This window comes from Betta splendens, chromosome 2, assembly GCF_900634795.4.
Source record: "Betta splendens chromosome 2, fBetSpl5.4, whole genome shotgun sequence".
In the NCBI taxonomy this organism is placed as follows: domain Eukaryota; kingdom Metazoa; phylum Chordata; class Actinopteri; order Anabantiformes; family Osphronemidae; genus Betta; species Betta splendens.
This window is the reverse complement of record NC_040882.2, coordinates 12368238-12383028: the sequence shown is the minus strand read 5'-3', so window position 1 is coordinate 12383028 and position 14791 is coordinate 12368238. Positions and strand designations below refer to the sequence as shown.

The 14791-nt window shown below is 40.5% G+C and overlaps 2 protein-coding genes across 2 annotated transcripts in view; one reads left to right on the top strand and one right to left on the bottom strand.

Moving 5' to 3' along the window:
* The window catches only part of LOC114851364 (protein NLRC3-like), a 94826-nt gene that overhangs the window by 27008 nt on the left and 53027 nt on the right, over positions 1–14791 (bottom strand). The window lies entirely within an intron of this gene.
* LOC114851376 (zinc finger protein 98-like) lies at positions 6748–8353 on the top strand. The gene has a single exon (XM_029143165.3). The coding sequence runs from the start codon at positions 6896–6898 to the stop codon at positions 7676–7678; it is 783 nt and encodes a 260-aa protein (XP_028998998.1). The 5' UTR covers positions 6748–6895; the 3' UTR covers positions 7679–8353.

Sequence of the window (14791 nt, the reverse complement as noted above, 5' to 3'; positions counted from 1 at the left end):
CTGGTACTGATTCTCTGAGATCACGACCTTTAGACTGAGCTGCTTCCTGGTTTCAAGTTTTACTCTGTGTCACTTTGGTCAAACGTGATGTTTGATGTGAAATGTTCACTTCAGTAGAACAAACATTATCTGGATTTTTGGCTTTGAACTGTTGGGGATGAACTGACACCGACTGACGGGAATGTGGACCTGACTGAACTGGTTTCATAACTAATGAAGACAAACATCATGACAGAGGAACCACAGCTTCATGTGTTCAATTTCTAAACTCTGAAATAATCCATCACTATGTTAAACAAACAGGTGGAACTGTGGAAAAGGACCCTGAAACTAGAAAGAAATAAAAACACACTGAAGCAGAACCACTGACTTGTGTTAGTCAGTCTGTCTAAGTGATGAGCAGCCACAGAGACAGCACCCGAGGTCAGAGTGACCCCGGGTCACCGTGGGTCAACGCTGTCTGCCCCATCAGAACCAGGGGCAAACACTCCCCCCAGTCGGAGGGCCGGACTGAGAGAATGGAGCTCGAGGACCCATGGTCCGTAGGGAGCCCGCTAGGAGATGCCCCCACACCCAGAGTGGGGCCCACCCCCAGTCCACCACCCCTACACGAGCGGACACCACTGTCCCGACCACATCCCCTGGCACCACATCAGGCCCGCAGCATAAGGCCAGCAATCGGTGGAGGTCAGCAGAAGAGACCACCCAGGCAGCGGATGCATGTACCCCGGGCGGAAAACCGGACCCACCCACACTCCAACCACACCACACGCATACACACTCACACAGACATAGACGCACACACACACCCACACGTACAACGTACATTGGTTAATTTTAACCAATTCTTTATTTGTTCCTAGGTATGCAATGCAGTGATTGCTCTGAATGTTAATGCACATTTTTTTAATAAAATTATGTCAGATCCGCAGCACAAGCAAGATAAAAACAGTGTAAAATGTATTTATATTATTGCAGCTAAGCTCTCAAACGTTTATTTGTATAATGTAAGCTAATGCATTGTTTTCTATTAACGAGAGTTTTCCAGGTAAGTCGTGTTATGAATATTCAAGCTGCATGGGTCATTTAGCATAAGCCTTAACATTGGCAACTGCTAGTCGCCTTGTAAATTACATGAATCAATAAATTGAAGCAAATGCGACATTACCAATGAGACACATCTTGCATCAGACAAAAAAGCCAATTTAAAAAAAAGTACAAAAAAGGTATGCGTTTCCACACAGAGGTGTGGATGAGCAGCCTTGCTTGCGAGACACCCGTAAAACAGGCCTTTTACTGATTAAGAGTGAAAACTACACATTGACAGGGGCAATGTGGACGATCTACAGGGTTTTATGGAATGAAAATTGAGACCTTACGGAGAAATTGAAGTCCAATTTTCTTGTGAAAAGCTGTATGATCATGGCCCTAAAATATTATTGAAAGTAATGCAACATCACTATAACCTCATACAAATGGCTGTGCCCCAATAAGGAGATATAGACACACATTTTGGAGTAGGTTTTAAACCAGGTCACATGGATGGTATTGAAATATTACCATAATATTAACACTAAAGTATTATTAAAAAACATGCAGCATGATTATATCTCCATAAAAATGTTTGTGTCTTGTGAAGGAGATGCAGACACACGTTTTTTAATGATTAGGTCACATGGTTTGAACGCTATTGAATTATTAATTTCAAATTTACCGACGGTCCCTAAATCAACGTCTTCATGTGTGGAGCGGTGGCTGTGTAGAGAACGCGGATCGCTTGTTCAAACACGGGCCGCTTGTCCGTAGGTTGAATGTCTGTTGAATATCCAACGTTGTTCACCGCGGTGAGATCGACGCTGTGTCGAATAGGAGGTCTCGGGTTGGACATCTCTACCAGGAGGCAAAGCACAGGCATTTGTTTAGGTTGTAGAAGAAAGTGGGACAGGAAAAGACGAGAGTAAATGGCTTTTACCAGGATGAGAATAGGACACAGCAACATAAACAGTCCACTACATATACTGGGGGACCATGATGACGGGCTGTGCACGGAGTGTCCGCAGTCGGAAACAGTAGAACGTGTGATGATGCGATGTAGAATATACAGCTGTGAAAGAGAAGTAATGAGGGCGGATTTCACTAAGAGAGGAATGTGGCATGCTGACGAGCAGAGGCGATGATAGGCGGTCTGTTTTTACGTTTCTGAGAGCGTCAGGTCTGATTAAGAGGATTTGAGATTTCCTGTAGATGGCAGCAATGCAACAACTTTGGACGCCGGCTGCCGTGAAACCCCAAAGAAGAAGAAGACTAGGCGGAAATGTGTGAGAGCTGGTGTCTTTGTTCCGCCATCTTGAAAGCAAAGAGCTGCTGGATCCTGGCGACCAAGATCGAAATGGATCAGTACAAACTGGAAATGAAAGAAGAGGACGTGGACGTTTATCAATACCAGAACAAGAGTGATCCAGAACAGCAGGACCCGAGTTTAACCGAGCAGAACCGCTCTATCAGCGGAATAAAGGAGGAGCCGCAGGACCAGAGTTTAAACGAGCAGTTCCTGAATTTAACCGAGCAGGACCGGTCCATCAGCGACATAAAAGAGGAACAACAGGACCCGAGTTTAACCGAGCAGGACCGGTCCACTTGGAGGAGCAGCAGGACCCTGACCACGCTGGTCCCACAGATTTTTATTATAGTATTATAGTTTTGCTGTAAGAAGCACCTTTTGACTGAAGGGTCAATCTCCTGATGCTCGGTGTCAATCTCCTGATGCCCATTGTAGCTGCTCTGTGCATATTACTGATTAGCTCATTACACTGTTTGATTGTTTAGTAATTAATCATACGCTTCCTCTGAATCCGTTAAAAATAAAAGAACCAATCCAAATTTTTTGCTTTAATAGCACAATTTTTGCTTTTGAATGGGTAATTGCGACTGGTTATTGCGGCTGTTTTACAGTTTAGCTATTAAGCATACACACCACCTCCGAATCCTTTAAAAATAAAAGCCCCTTTTCTAGATCTTTAGCTCAAAATAGCAATATTTCTGTGTTCAGCTGGTATATTGTGAATAGTTTTTTTTTTTTAATCCAGCAGTTCAACAAGCAGCATGTATTAGGCTGTATGCCATATTGTGATGGCAGGCTTTGCTTTTACAAGGTGTTGAGTGTCCCACTACATGGTTAGTGGGACACTCAAGCAAGGAAGGAAGGAAACAGGAGCTCAGTGTATAAATGAAGTCCCCCAGCAGTCTATGTCTATTACAGCTTAACTAAGAGATGGTTCCTGTGACTAACCATCATTGCCAGTGCCATCTCTAACTATAAGCTTTATCAAAAAGTATGGTTTTAAACCTGATCTTAAAGGTGGAGAGTCTGTCAGCTTCTGGAACCTGAACAGGGATCTGGTTCCACAGGAGAGGCTTGGTAGCTAAAAGCTCTGCCTCCCATTCTACGTCTAATTTTGTAGTAGTTAGTTTTATTTTTGAAAGAAGTTTTAGGATATCAAACTTTGAATTTTGACTAGTTGTTCTGGTTCATTTGGTTCCAAAGACATATATAGCTAAGTATTAACTGTATAACAATGAAAATTTATAGAATGCTTCCTAATAATCTTACCTAGAAGAGACATGTATAGGCTGAACAGAATTAAACCAAGCACAGAACCCTGTGGTACTCCATAGCTAATCTTTGCATGTGGAGAATTTGTCATTAACATGAACAAACTGGAATCTGTTCAACAAATAGGATTTAAACCGTCCCAGTGCTGTTCCCTTAATTCTGCTGATATATTCTAATCTGTCTTTACAATTGATCACAACATTCTATTAGAGAGCAGACCATTGTCTGAAGCTAAGATCATCAATGTCTCTAAGCAGAGCTGTTTCTGTGCTATGATATTTTCTAAATCCTAACAAAAAATCTTTGTACAGATTTTTTTTACTCAGGCGGTCAAATAATTGTTTAGCTATAAGTTTTTTCATGAATTCAAAATGTTGCCTAGTTCTCCAGAGTCCAGAGTAGGTTTTTTTTTTCCATTAAAGGTTTGACCAAAGCGACCTTTTTAAAGGCCTGTTACATAGTCTATTAGTAAAGATTGGTTGATTTGATTTAATATGGACAAGCTGATTAAAGGTAGATCTTGGCATTGGGTCTAAAAGACAAGTGGACGACTTGGAAGAGTTAATTATTGAAATTAACTCCATATAAGTTACGGGGGTAAAGCTCTCTAGCTAAGACACAGGACTTGGTCAATTTAAACTTGATGGATGGATAGTGATTTCTGCCATTTGGAAGAAAACGCTGATCTCTTGATCTCTAATGGTGATATTTTTATTAGTAAAGTAGTTGCTGCGTTGCTGCAGAGATTTAAGGGGGTAGTAGGTTCAACACACCTATGCCTTAGTCAGCCTAGCCACAGTGCTGAAAAGGAACCTGGGGTTGTTTTTGTTGTCCTCAATTAAGGATGAATAATACGTCTTTCTAGCAGCACAAAGTGTTTTTTTATATATTATTAGACTTTCCTTCCATGCTATGCAGTTTACATTTATTTTGTTGGAATGCCACTGCCTTTCTAGGTTTCGGGTCCTGTGCTTAAGGCTGCAAATCTAATCATCAAATCATGGAGTTATACCATGGAGCAAACCTCCTGTGATTCACTGACTACCTTTTGAGTGCAACCACTGTGTCAGCAAACATGGTTTTGGGGAAAAACTATTAAATTATCAATTTTAACCTCATACGACAAGATGAAGGGTATGATATAAAATGGTGGTTGGGTTGTGGGTCTAAACTAGCCACAACATTGTTCACATGCAAAGAGATGGGAAAAACAAAAGCACAATAAGCCAAAAACCTTTTTACTTGCATTGAAATTTGACACATGAAAATCATACTGCAGACAAGAAATTTCCATATAAGGAGAAAACACTTGATTGGTTTGTACAAGCATATGTGTAAAGCATCATGAACTGTCCAACCCTAAGACTGCTTGCCTTTTTTTGGCCTTTCAGTTGTCCCAGAAAAAGTCAGCTGGCCCCAACCCCTTCCTGTTTCTATGTCTGATATAGGGTGCAGGTTCAGCAAAGTATATCATGTTCCTGTTTCTGACGGGATTACCTACTATGAACCCGTTAAAACGTTTTGTAACCAATACGTTTTTTCTGGGGGTCTTCTGGAAAATGGAATAGCTACATTCAGATGAATTTATCTCTGCAACCACTGTCTATTTGAAATAAAATTTGTAATAATGTAGGGAACATATAGGGGACACTTGTGTGCTGTGATGAGGTGTACAAATTTGTTGTGTTACATATGCAATGCCTATAACTAATAAAAGTAACACTTTTTAGTTCTATCCAAAGAAAATGCACTTTCAGGATGAATGTCTTTTATTAGTGAACATTGTCCTGCTTCACTTTATAAAAACACACATATAACAATTTGAATGCAAACAGCCAGATGAGGTTCTGAGTTGACTAGTGTGGATGTCTAATGTTTGTCCAATACTATAGAAACTAAAATAGCAATAAAAGTGACCAATATATCCAAATAATGATTATGTATACTTTTCTGACTAAATATGAGCAGTTTACAGCTAATCACCAGTGTGTCAAATCTTTTACATATGTCCACCAGAAGGCAGGGGGTGGGGGTGTCTGTTCAGCTATATCTCTGCCTAGCAACAACTGACTTTGGTCAATGAGGTGCCATTTTTCTCATTAGAAGTTATGCAATTGACCCAAAAACACCAACCTGGGATTTACAGCACTGTCTGCCAGTGAGAGTCTCCCAACACGTTTATGGTCTTGGTGCAATAGAAAACTTAACAAGATGGCAGACCAATAAATAAATTCAGACAAGATCTGTGGGAGGGCTACAAAGTCACAGAGTGACTAGGTATCTTCCCAGGATGTAGGAATAACAAAAAATGGCATTGGTTCGTCAGTGTGTTTAGTAAAAACGACACTTAAATAGTTTTGTAGCCCAGATTCTGCTGTTTGAGATGTGCATTGTTGGCCTTGATGTTAAAATGTGCCATTAAATGCATTTTGATAGTCCTTGTGGTTGCAGAAATGTGCTTATTTTAATATGGCTATACCAAAAACTAGATAGTCCCAGGATGTAATAGGTAGGGTGATTTTCACAAAATGCTGAAAATCAGTGCAAATGTTGCCATTTGCACAAAATGCCAGGACTTACAGGACTGTAACCTTACTGGTAATAATGCTGTCTATTGAACAGTCTCCTAACTTTCTCTCTTTCTGTATCTGTCACTTTAGGAACACAAAGGAAGAAAAGCTTCAAGGATTTATCTTTGTCAGAAATGTAGCCAGGCCTTCACCAGACTATCAGACCTAAAGAATCATCAGAAGGTCACCCTGAAGAGAAACCATACAGCTCTGACCAGGGTGGCAAAACTTGCTATATGAAGAGTAACTTAAGGACCCATCATCAAATTTCTACTCGAAAAAGACCGTACTCCTGCACCAAATGTGGTGCAGCATTCCACAAGTCAAAGGATTTGAAAATTCACCGTTGTGTTCAGGCTTTAAAGAAACGTCACTCATGTGAACAGTGTGGAAAATCATTCTCTTACAAAAGAGGTTTACTGGCACACAAACATCTTCACACTGGAGAGAAGCTTCACTCAAGTGAACAGTGTGGAAAAGCATTTTCTAACAGAAGTAGTTTATTGACACACAAACGTATTCACACTGGAGAGAAACCTTATTCATGTGAACAGTGTGGAAAAGCTTTCTCTCAACGCTGGCATTTACTGAAACACCAACGTATGCACACTGGAGAGAAGCCTTATTCATGTGAACACTGTGAAAAAGCATTTTCTAACAGTAGTAGTTTACTGACACACAAACATATTCACACTGGAGAGAAACCTTATTCATGTCAACAGTGCGGAAGATCATTTCCCAGCTCACTCATTTACGGACACATCAACGTATTCACACAAGAGAGAAACCTCACACAAAAGACAATCCTTACTCATGTGAACAGTGTGGAAAAGCTTTTTCTCACCACAGCCTTTTACTGACACACCAACATCTTCACAGTCGAGAGAAATGTCACTCATGTGAACAGTGTGGGAAAGCTTCCTCTCATAGCAACAGTTTACAGCCACACCAACATGTTCACACTGGAGGAAAACTTCACTCATGTGAACAGTGTGGGAAAGCATTCTCTCGGCTCAGTAATTTACAGAGACACCAACGTATTCACACAGGAGAGAAACCTCACTTATGTGAACTCTGTGGAAAAGCTTTCTCTCAAAACAGCACTTTACTGAAACACCAACATGTTCATACTAGAGAGAAACCTCACTCATGTCAACAATGTGGAAAAGTGTTTTCTCTGCTCAGTCAATTACGGTCACACCAACGTACTCACACAGGAGAGAAACCTCATTCATGTGAACAATGTGGAAAAGCGTTCTCTCGGCTCAGTTCTTTACGGACACACCACCGTATCCACACCGGAGAAAAACCTTATTCATGTGAACTGTGTGGAAAAGCTTTCTCTCAAAACAGTGCTTTTCATCAACATCAACGCTTTCACACTGGAGAGAAACGTCACTCATGTGAACAGTGTGGAAAAGCTTTCTCTCACAAAAAAAGTTTATTGTTACACCAACATGTTCACACTGGAGAGAAGTCTAATTTATGTGAATAGTGCCAAAACTGCCATCCTTTTGGTGCAAAAGATTCATGTCTTTTCTGTGCTATGGAGTATTACATCTTAAAGCTAAAAAGTGTTAGTCTCTTTATTTACTTTTTGGTGTCCAGATTAATTCATGACTATTTGAAGTTAAATGGTATTGACATGCATCTTACTGAGTTTTATTAAAAAGTATTAAAAGCAATTCACCATGTGACGATGCTTAATTGATCATATATATCAGAACTACATGAGACATTAATTACCACATGCCTTCTCTTTTGTAATAGAAGTCATTTGAATCTCCATATTAGATTGAAAAGTGTATATAATTTCTGTAGTGTAATTTTGAAGTGGTGTTTTTTATATATATAATTATATTAGAGCCTAATAGCAACAGGCTTCTTTTGTGTCTTTCTGTGTCTGCTGCGAGTAATGTTAACAGGTCTAGGTGAATGTCCTATAATTGTTGTATTTTGGCAAAATTGTTGACAAAAATATTTAAGATGGACTCCAGGAAACCTTTGAGTAAAGAGTTATTATGAATTGCTCATATTGGACAGTACGTGGTCTACTCCAAAAGTTAGAACGGAACCAGATGTCTAGCTGACGTAGAGATTGCGTGGCTGTATATAACTAAATGCTTTGTGCTTGTTTGTGTTGTTTCTGTTATTAAAAATGTTAGGTAGACATTGTTTAAGTGGAAAAATGAAAACATTGGATGGTGACTTACTCCTCTAAGTGGAGGAGAAATTATCGACAATTTATATGGTGTCCCTCAGTGGATAGTTTCGGTCACTTAGGCACAGTAATTATTGTTTAAAGCTAATTGACTGTCTTACTCAAAGGCTGCAAATAATCTGGCCCAGGGTATCGACACATAAGTAGATCAGCGAAATTCTGAGAGTAGAGGTAAATTAAATGTTAAAAAATTCATGCACCATACAGTAGAGCAGTTTTGCTGACAGCTCATTTTGCATGGCTCACAGTGGAATCTGTCTCTATAAATGTTTCTTGTGCTCAGTAAATTACTGATCAATATTTACCTAGGAATATGTTAAGACTGTTCATTGAGTTTGAGTGAAAAAGGAAAATCTGAAAGTTTACATTAGGCTTGGGGCGGATCAATCCAAGCGTAGATTTTGGCCTGATAAGAGATAATGAACCTTATTAAATTGCTTTTTTTTTATATGACCTATAAAGATGTGTTAAAAAAAGAAACGTGGTATAATCAAGGTGAGCTCAAACACATTTGTATCTATATAAATATGTTTAGTATTCGTGTACATATGTAAATATCTGACTTTAAATCTGGCTACTATCTAACTCCCAAATCCAAGGCAAAGGAGTCTTTCTTTGTCTGTAGACATTTATGGCCCCTTTACTCTGATAGCGACAGAGCGAGTGATACCTGCAATTTGATTGCACTAGAGAGACACTCCACTCTGCCAGAGAAAGAGACAAAAGAATAATAAAGTTGTCAATTGTGTAAACTTTGCATTATACCTTTTTGGTGTATGTTCTGACCTCCTGGTTTTTCATTTGCCATTATCTTTTTTTTGTTATTAAAATAAATTACACAAAAGACAACACTCTCTTCAGCTTCACTGGAAAATTTCCACCAAATTTCTTGGCATCCCAAAAAGGATTATACTACAAGTCATCTAGATGGTCAACAATAGTCCTGTGTCCAAACCTCTACAGACAATTAATGGCATCCATCAAACTCAAATGACATATATTTGCTCGAAGAAAAAAAATTCTTAATTAGGTTAAAACATCTGCTGTGGTTTGCTAAGGGTTGACTTGTGGAACTGAGTTACAGATCCCCCTGGGTGAATGAGGAAATATTACAGATACCTGATTGATATCCACACTGAGAGTGGAGGACAAGAAGAAAAATGGGTGTTCACCACCAGACAGCAGCCAACTAATGACACAACAATATGGCAATAAGTTTGTCTCATGAGTAGAAAGCAGGTTATGGATTCCCAACAGTTGGATCAGTCAGTGTAAAAGATGTACAACCATTAAAAGAGATATTACAGAAAAAAGAAAAACGGATTTGAAAAAGTAGAACTTTAAAAAGAAAAATCTTACAGTACATTGAATTAAACAAAAATATCTTGACTACTGAATTAAAGAGGCAGAATGCAGAGAAGTATTAAAATATCAAAAGGAACTAGGAGGAAGTCAAAATTAAAATAGAAACGTAACCGGTCGAAAAGATAACAATTCTGCATTTCAGTCCATATACAGTGTATATGACTAAAATTATCACATGCAGACGAAAACCGGATTAATCCATGGATGACTTTGTTCATTGTCTCACCACCGCATACAATACGCATGGGGGAGTTCACCATCCCACGGAGGGAGTCATGGGGCTCTCTTCCTACAAAAGTTAATTATGCAAGCTCATCATGAAGGAACTACTCTCTGAAGTATCAGAGGCTGTGAAACAATCATACATTAGATGGAAAGAGGAAGCGTGCCGTTCTAATCTTAGTCATGTCCGCATGCTCATAACACTCTTCAGCAGAGAAAAAACAACAGAGAAAAAGAAACCAGTTTAAACTACATCTGCTTGGAGATATTCTCTCCCACACATTGGTCGTAACAATAACAACAAATAGAACCACGGGCAGACATTGTGGCCCGTGGTCAGGCTCCAGCTGAGAGGACATTCATGTCAGACTGACAGTGAAAGAAAAAAAGTAACGGACCCTCCTCACGCAACGTAGAATGTACCGCATATATACACATATATGTTCATAATATATAAAACCATCTTTAATTACACTAAAGAAAATACTACAATTAACTCAAATATGTCCAGTCAGTGGTAATGACTCCCTTTATCTTTTCAGGGTGGTTCATCTCCTCAGGTTTTTACCACGAGTATTGCTTTGTTAATACACCTTTGAACTTGAGTCAGGCTCAGAACTACTGCAGAACCACATACACAGACCTGGCAACTATTGAAAACAACACAGAAATGAACCGAAACAGAAATGAAAAGTTATCGGCATCTTATCTGGTAGCAACTCCCAAGTCTGGATAGGTCTGCAGGCTGGGCCCCTTTATGGCAATACGTATTACATTAAAGACAAGTTTGTAGCTTGACAGAACCTAAACAAAAATGAACCATATCTACCATATCGTTTTGGCTTTAATTTTCAACCAACGGAGCACGGTAGTTTCATAACATCCATTTGTCTGTGTTCATGGTGAGAATACATGAAAACATCTTCTACAACCGATGTTCTGAAATTCGATAGATGCTATAGAAAATAAGTATAGTTTATTCTACACGTGTGAAAAAGATTTCCTGAAATCTCATCATGGGCATCTTGTTATTGTCCATTTACAAGTGAAATCTAACTCCACTGCTACAATGTTCCACCGCTATGTGCTTGGATTTACAACGTGAAAGGACGAGTGTCATTGTTGGTCTCATCGAAGGAAGCAATAAGAGACATCAACAATACAATAAGACAGTTTCAGATCCTTCTCAAATGTGGCGAAGCTTTGTTTATTTACAAAAAAACTAGTTCAAATATTGTTTGCACTGAAGCGTCACCAATTTTAACAAATGTGCAATAAAAAATATAAACAGAAAACGCTTGAAAGCGTTTCCGTTTTATATTCCGTTTATTTCGTTATTACTCCTTTCACCTGTAGCACATAAAGTCATTGCAGAGCTACAGCCACGTTCTTACAAAGTTAACCAGATGTTTATTTCGTTATTCCCTCTTTCATGTCCGTCTGTTGAATGAAAGTGGGCGTGGTCATCCACAGAATCGTTTTTATTCCCCAGGTTTGAACAGGGCAAACAGATACGTAACAGATTGCAGTCAGCTGTAGGCGCTCCAAATGAATTTTCATGTTGCTACGGGCATGGTCCAGGTACAGTAATTTATGTGTAGCAGGCGTCACCTGGTGAGTGACGTGAGCGCCTCCCTGATTGGGAGGGGAGGGGATAAAAGTTTGCAGGTGTTCCCTGTACTGGTGGTTCTTAAAGGACGCTGGTGTCGGTGGGAGCGTGAGTGAGAGCTGCACAGGGTGAGGGATTTATGGATTTGAGCGCTAGCAGTGTTATGGTTTTATCAAATTGAAGTCTTGTTGTTTTTGTGTTGTAGTGTCGCTGGTGCTGCGGGGCGGCCACGCAGTCAGTGGGGTGGCGTCCAAAGCAGAGACGCGCAACGATCGTGTATACGATAATTGACAGGGCAGGTACTTATAACTAGAGGGGTTTTAAAGTAGCTAGTAAAGTTGCATGGCCTGTTGTCATATGCGGGAGCATATTCTGTAAGGGTGGACTAACCACATTTTTTCTATTATTATTTTAGTTTGTTTAGTTTGTTTGCCATTTCCCTAGCCGTCCCCTGTATCTGTAGACTGGCCCGTTGATCGTGCTGAAAGGCCGATCAGGGAGTGTATTTAATCACGCGTGAATTATATTATTATATTGCGGTGCCTTAATCCTTAGCATGACAGTGTGTGCGGTGTTCCACTAAGGGCTTTGCGAACCCTTCAGCACAGGGAGCAACGGTGCCAGGGACTGTCAGATGTCTGGGGATGTGTGACAGGGGGACGTCGCTGTCTTTTAAGAAAACTAATAAAGTCTGCACTATTTAATCTACACCTGACTACATGCCATTATTTATAGTGAGTGAAGGGGGGTCGATTGAGGTGTGGGCAACATTCACAAGAAACTTTTGTTTGCAGATTGCACATATATGCAGGAGCTCTCATTGAATCCGACTGAAATTCTTCAGATTTGGTCAAATGTCCACTTGAAGGTCAAGGTCACTGTGACCTGATGTGTTTTTAAAACTTTATTGTTGTATAATCAAAATTCTAATTCAAATCTGAAAAACAACATCTATTTAAACTCCTACAAAATATAATTATGTTAATAGTCTGGACAGTCATGTGAGTAGCAGCAGCATGGTTGATGAACTCTGAGTCATTTATGCTTCTGCTGTTTTTGAACATTGTAACTTTCATATTTGAAATTTCACTTTTTGTTTTTTTGTTTTCATTTGTGTCCTTTTGAAGAGAAAAATCATCAGCAAATATATTTGGATGTAGTACAAACACTACAACACTGTTTACCAACAGTAGTTTGTGTTAGCTGACCATTTAAGTAAAGAACCTTCATTACTGTTCAGTGTATTTCCTGTAATACTGCAAGTGCAAGTTGTCTTTTAGTTGGAAATCCACCTTGTGAGAGTCGAAACAGACAAAAACAGATAAGGTAAAACTGGATGACTTAAAAATGTATGCCTGAACAGTAACTGTTTAAATCCGTTTAAACTTTTATCCCACGCGTGGTACTAATAGCACAGCAGCGCCATCTAGTGTTTGATTCGTTGTCATATGTCTAAAAAAATAATATCAATTTCTCCTTGATTCCCCTGATCCTCCTCGAACTAAAAGCTAAGGATACAACCTGTTGTGGACTGAAAAACCTGTAGAATTATCAGAATTATTTCACAAAACAGTAGTTCACAACTATAAAGTACATTAACTAAAACTAAACTAATCTCTGTCCTCCAGCCTCCATTAGAGGGCAAGTTCTGTTTTTTTTTTTTCATTTAAACCCCATTATCAGAATCAGAAATCAGAAATCAGAATTCCTCATACAGAACAAGTAATTTGACTTGGTGTTGGCAGGTGGTGCATCTCAGCATAAAAAAGTACAGACAGTACAACATGCAACATGACATGGTACTTGAATAGTGCAATTTTTTGCTCCCACTTAAAGGTCCTGCCTGATGATGGAGCCCAGGAAGCAGAAAGACTCCACAGAGGTCATCGGAGTGTCACAGAGGATCACAGGGGGGACGGGTGCTGGGTCCTTTTTGAAGTCCACTGTCATCTCCACTGTCTTTAGAGCATTGAGCTCCAGGTTGTTGCATGTTGCGCTGCACCGTGATACCAGATTGTCTATCTCACTCCTGTAGGCTGACTCATGACGGTGGTGTCGTCAGCAAACTTCAGTTTGACAGACTGGTGTCCAGATGAGATGTCCTCTTTGATGGAGAGGGGTGTGAGGGGGGTAGGGGATGCTGAGGTGTGAAGCTGTGTGGATGGATCTGGTGGGGGTGTGGGGGGAAGGTTTGTTTCTGCACAATGGCTGAGGGGGGAAGGTGTTAGGACTGTCTGCTGCCTGCTCAATGCCGCAGTAGAATGTATTGAGGTCATTGGCCAGACGCAGGTCGTTCAGACAGTAGAGGCCTCTGGGCTTGTAGTTTATGATTGTCTTGAGCCCTTTCCAGACAGAAGCAGAGTCATGGTGTGAGAACTGCTGTTCCATTCTCTCACCATGGGCTGATTTAGCTTTACTCACCTCTTTGCTAAATCCGTGCGTGGCCTCTTTGTATTTGTCTCTGTCCCCACCTCTGAATGCAGCTTCTTTCTCTGACCTCAGCTGTGAACCAGGGTTTGTCATTGTTGGAGCTCACCCTGGTGCGTGTTGGAATGACGCTGTCATCACAGAAGGTGATGTAGGACATCAGTGTGTACTTGTCCAAGCTGATCTGCATCTTATAGGTCCTCACAACCGGCTTGTAGTTTTAATTTCTGCCTGTAGCCTGGATTCAGATGCACCATGATGTGGTCGGACAGACCCAGTGCAGCGCGGGGGACGGCACGATAAGCACCGCTGATGGTGGTGTAGCAGTGGTCCAGCCCTTTTCTCTCTCTGGTCGGACATTTGATGAACCGTTTGTATTGGGGAGGTCAGATGAGAGGTTGGTTTTATTAAAGTCTCCCAGGACGATGACTACAGCGTCTGGGTTTGTCCGTTCTACGCTCAGAATCTCCTCAGTCCTGTGGTCGGATGTAAACGGGGAACGAGGAAGAATGAGGAGAACTCGCGGGGGAGTAGATCGACTTGCAGTTGATGGTGAAGGTCTCTGGGGAAGTTCGAAGAACAAAGTTGAGAAACTTCTGAAACATCGGTGCAACAGCCGCTGTTGATGTAAAACCTCAGCGCGTCTGTCCGCTCAGTGCAGTTGGAATCCCCGGAGCTGTAGCGCAGCGTCCGGTATGAGGTCGCACAGCCACGTCTCCGTAAAATAAAATGCACTAAATAGACATCAAATTAATCAATAGAGT

Excerpts from the sequence above, each read along its gene's own strand:
- LOC114851376 (XM_029143165.3), top strand. The coding sequence starts at position 6,896 with ATGTCAACAGTGCGGAAGATCATTTCCCAGCTCACTCATTTACGGACA.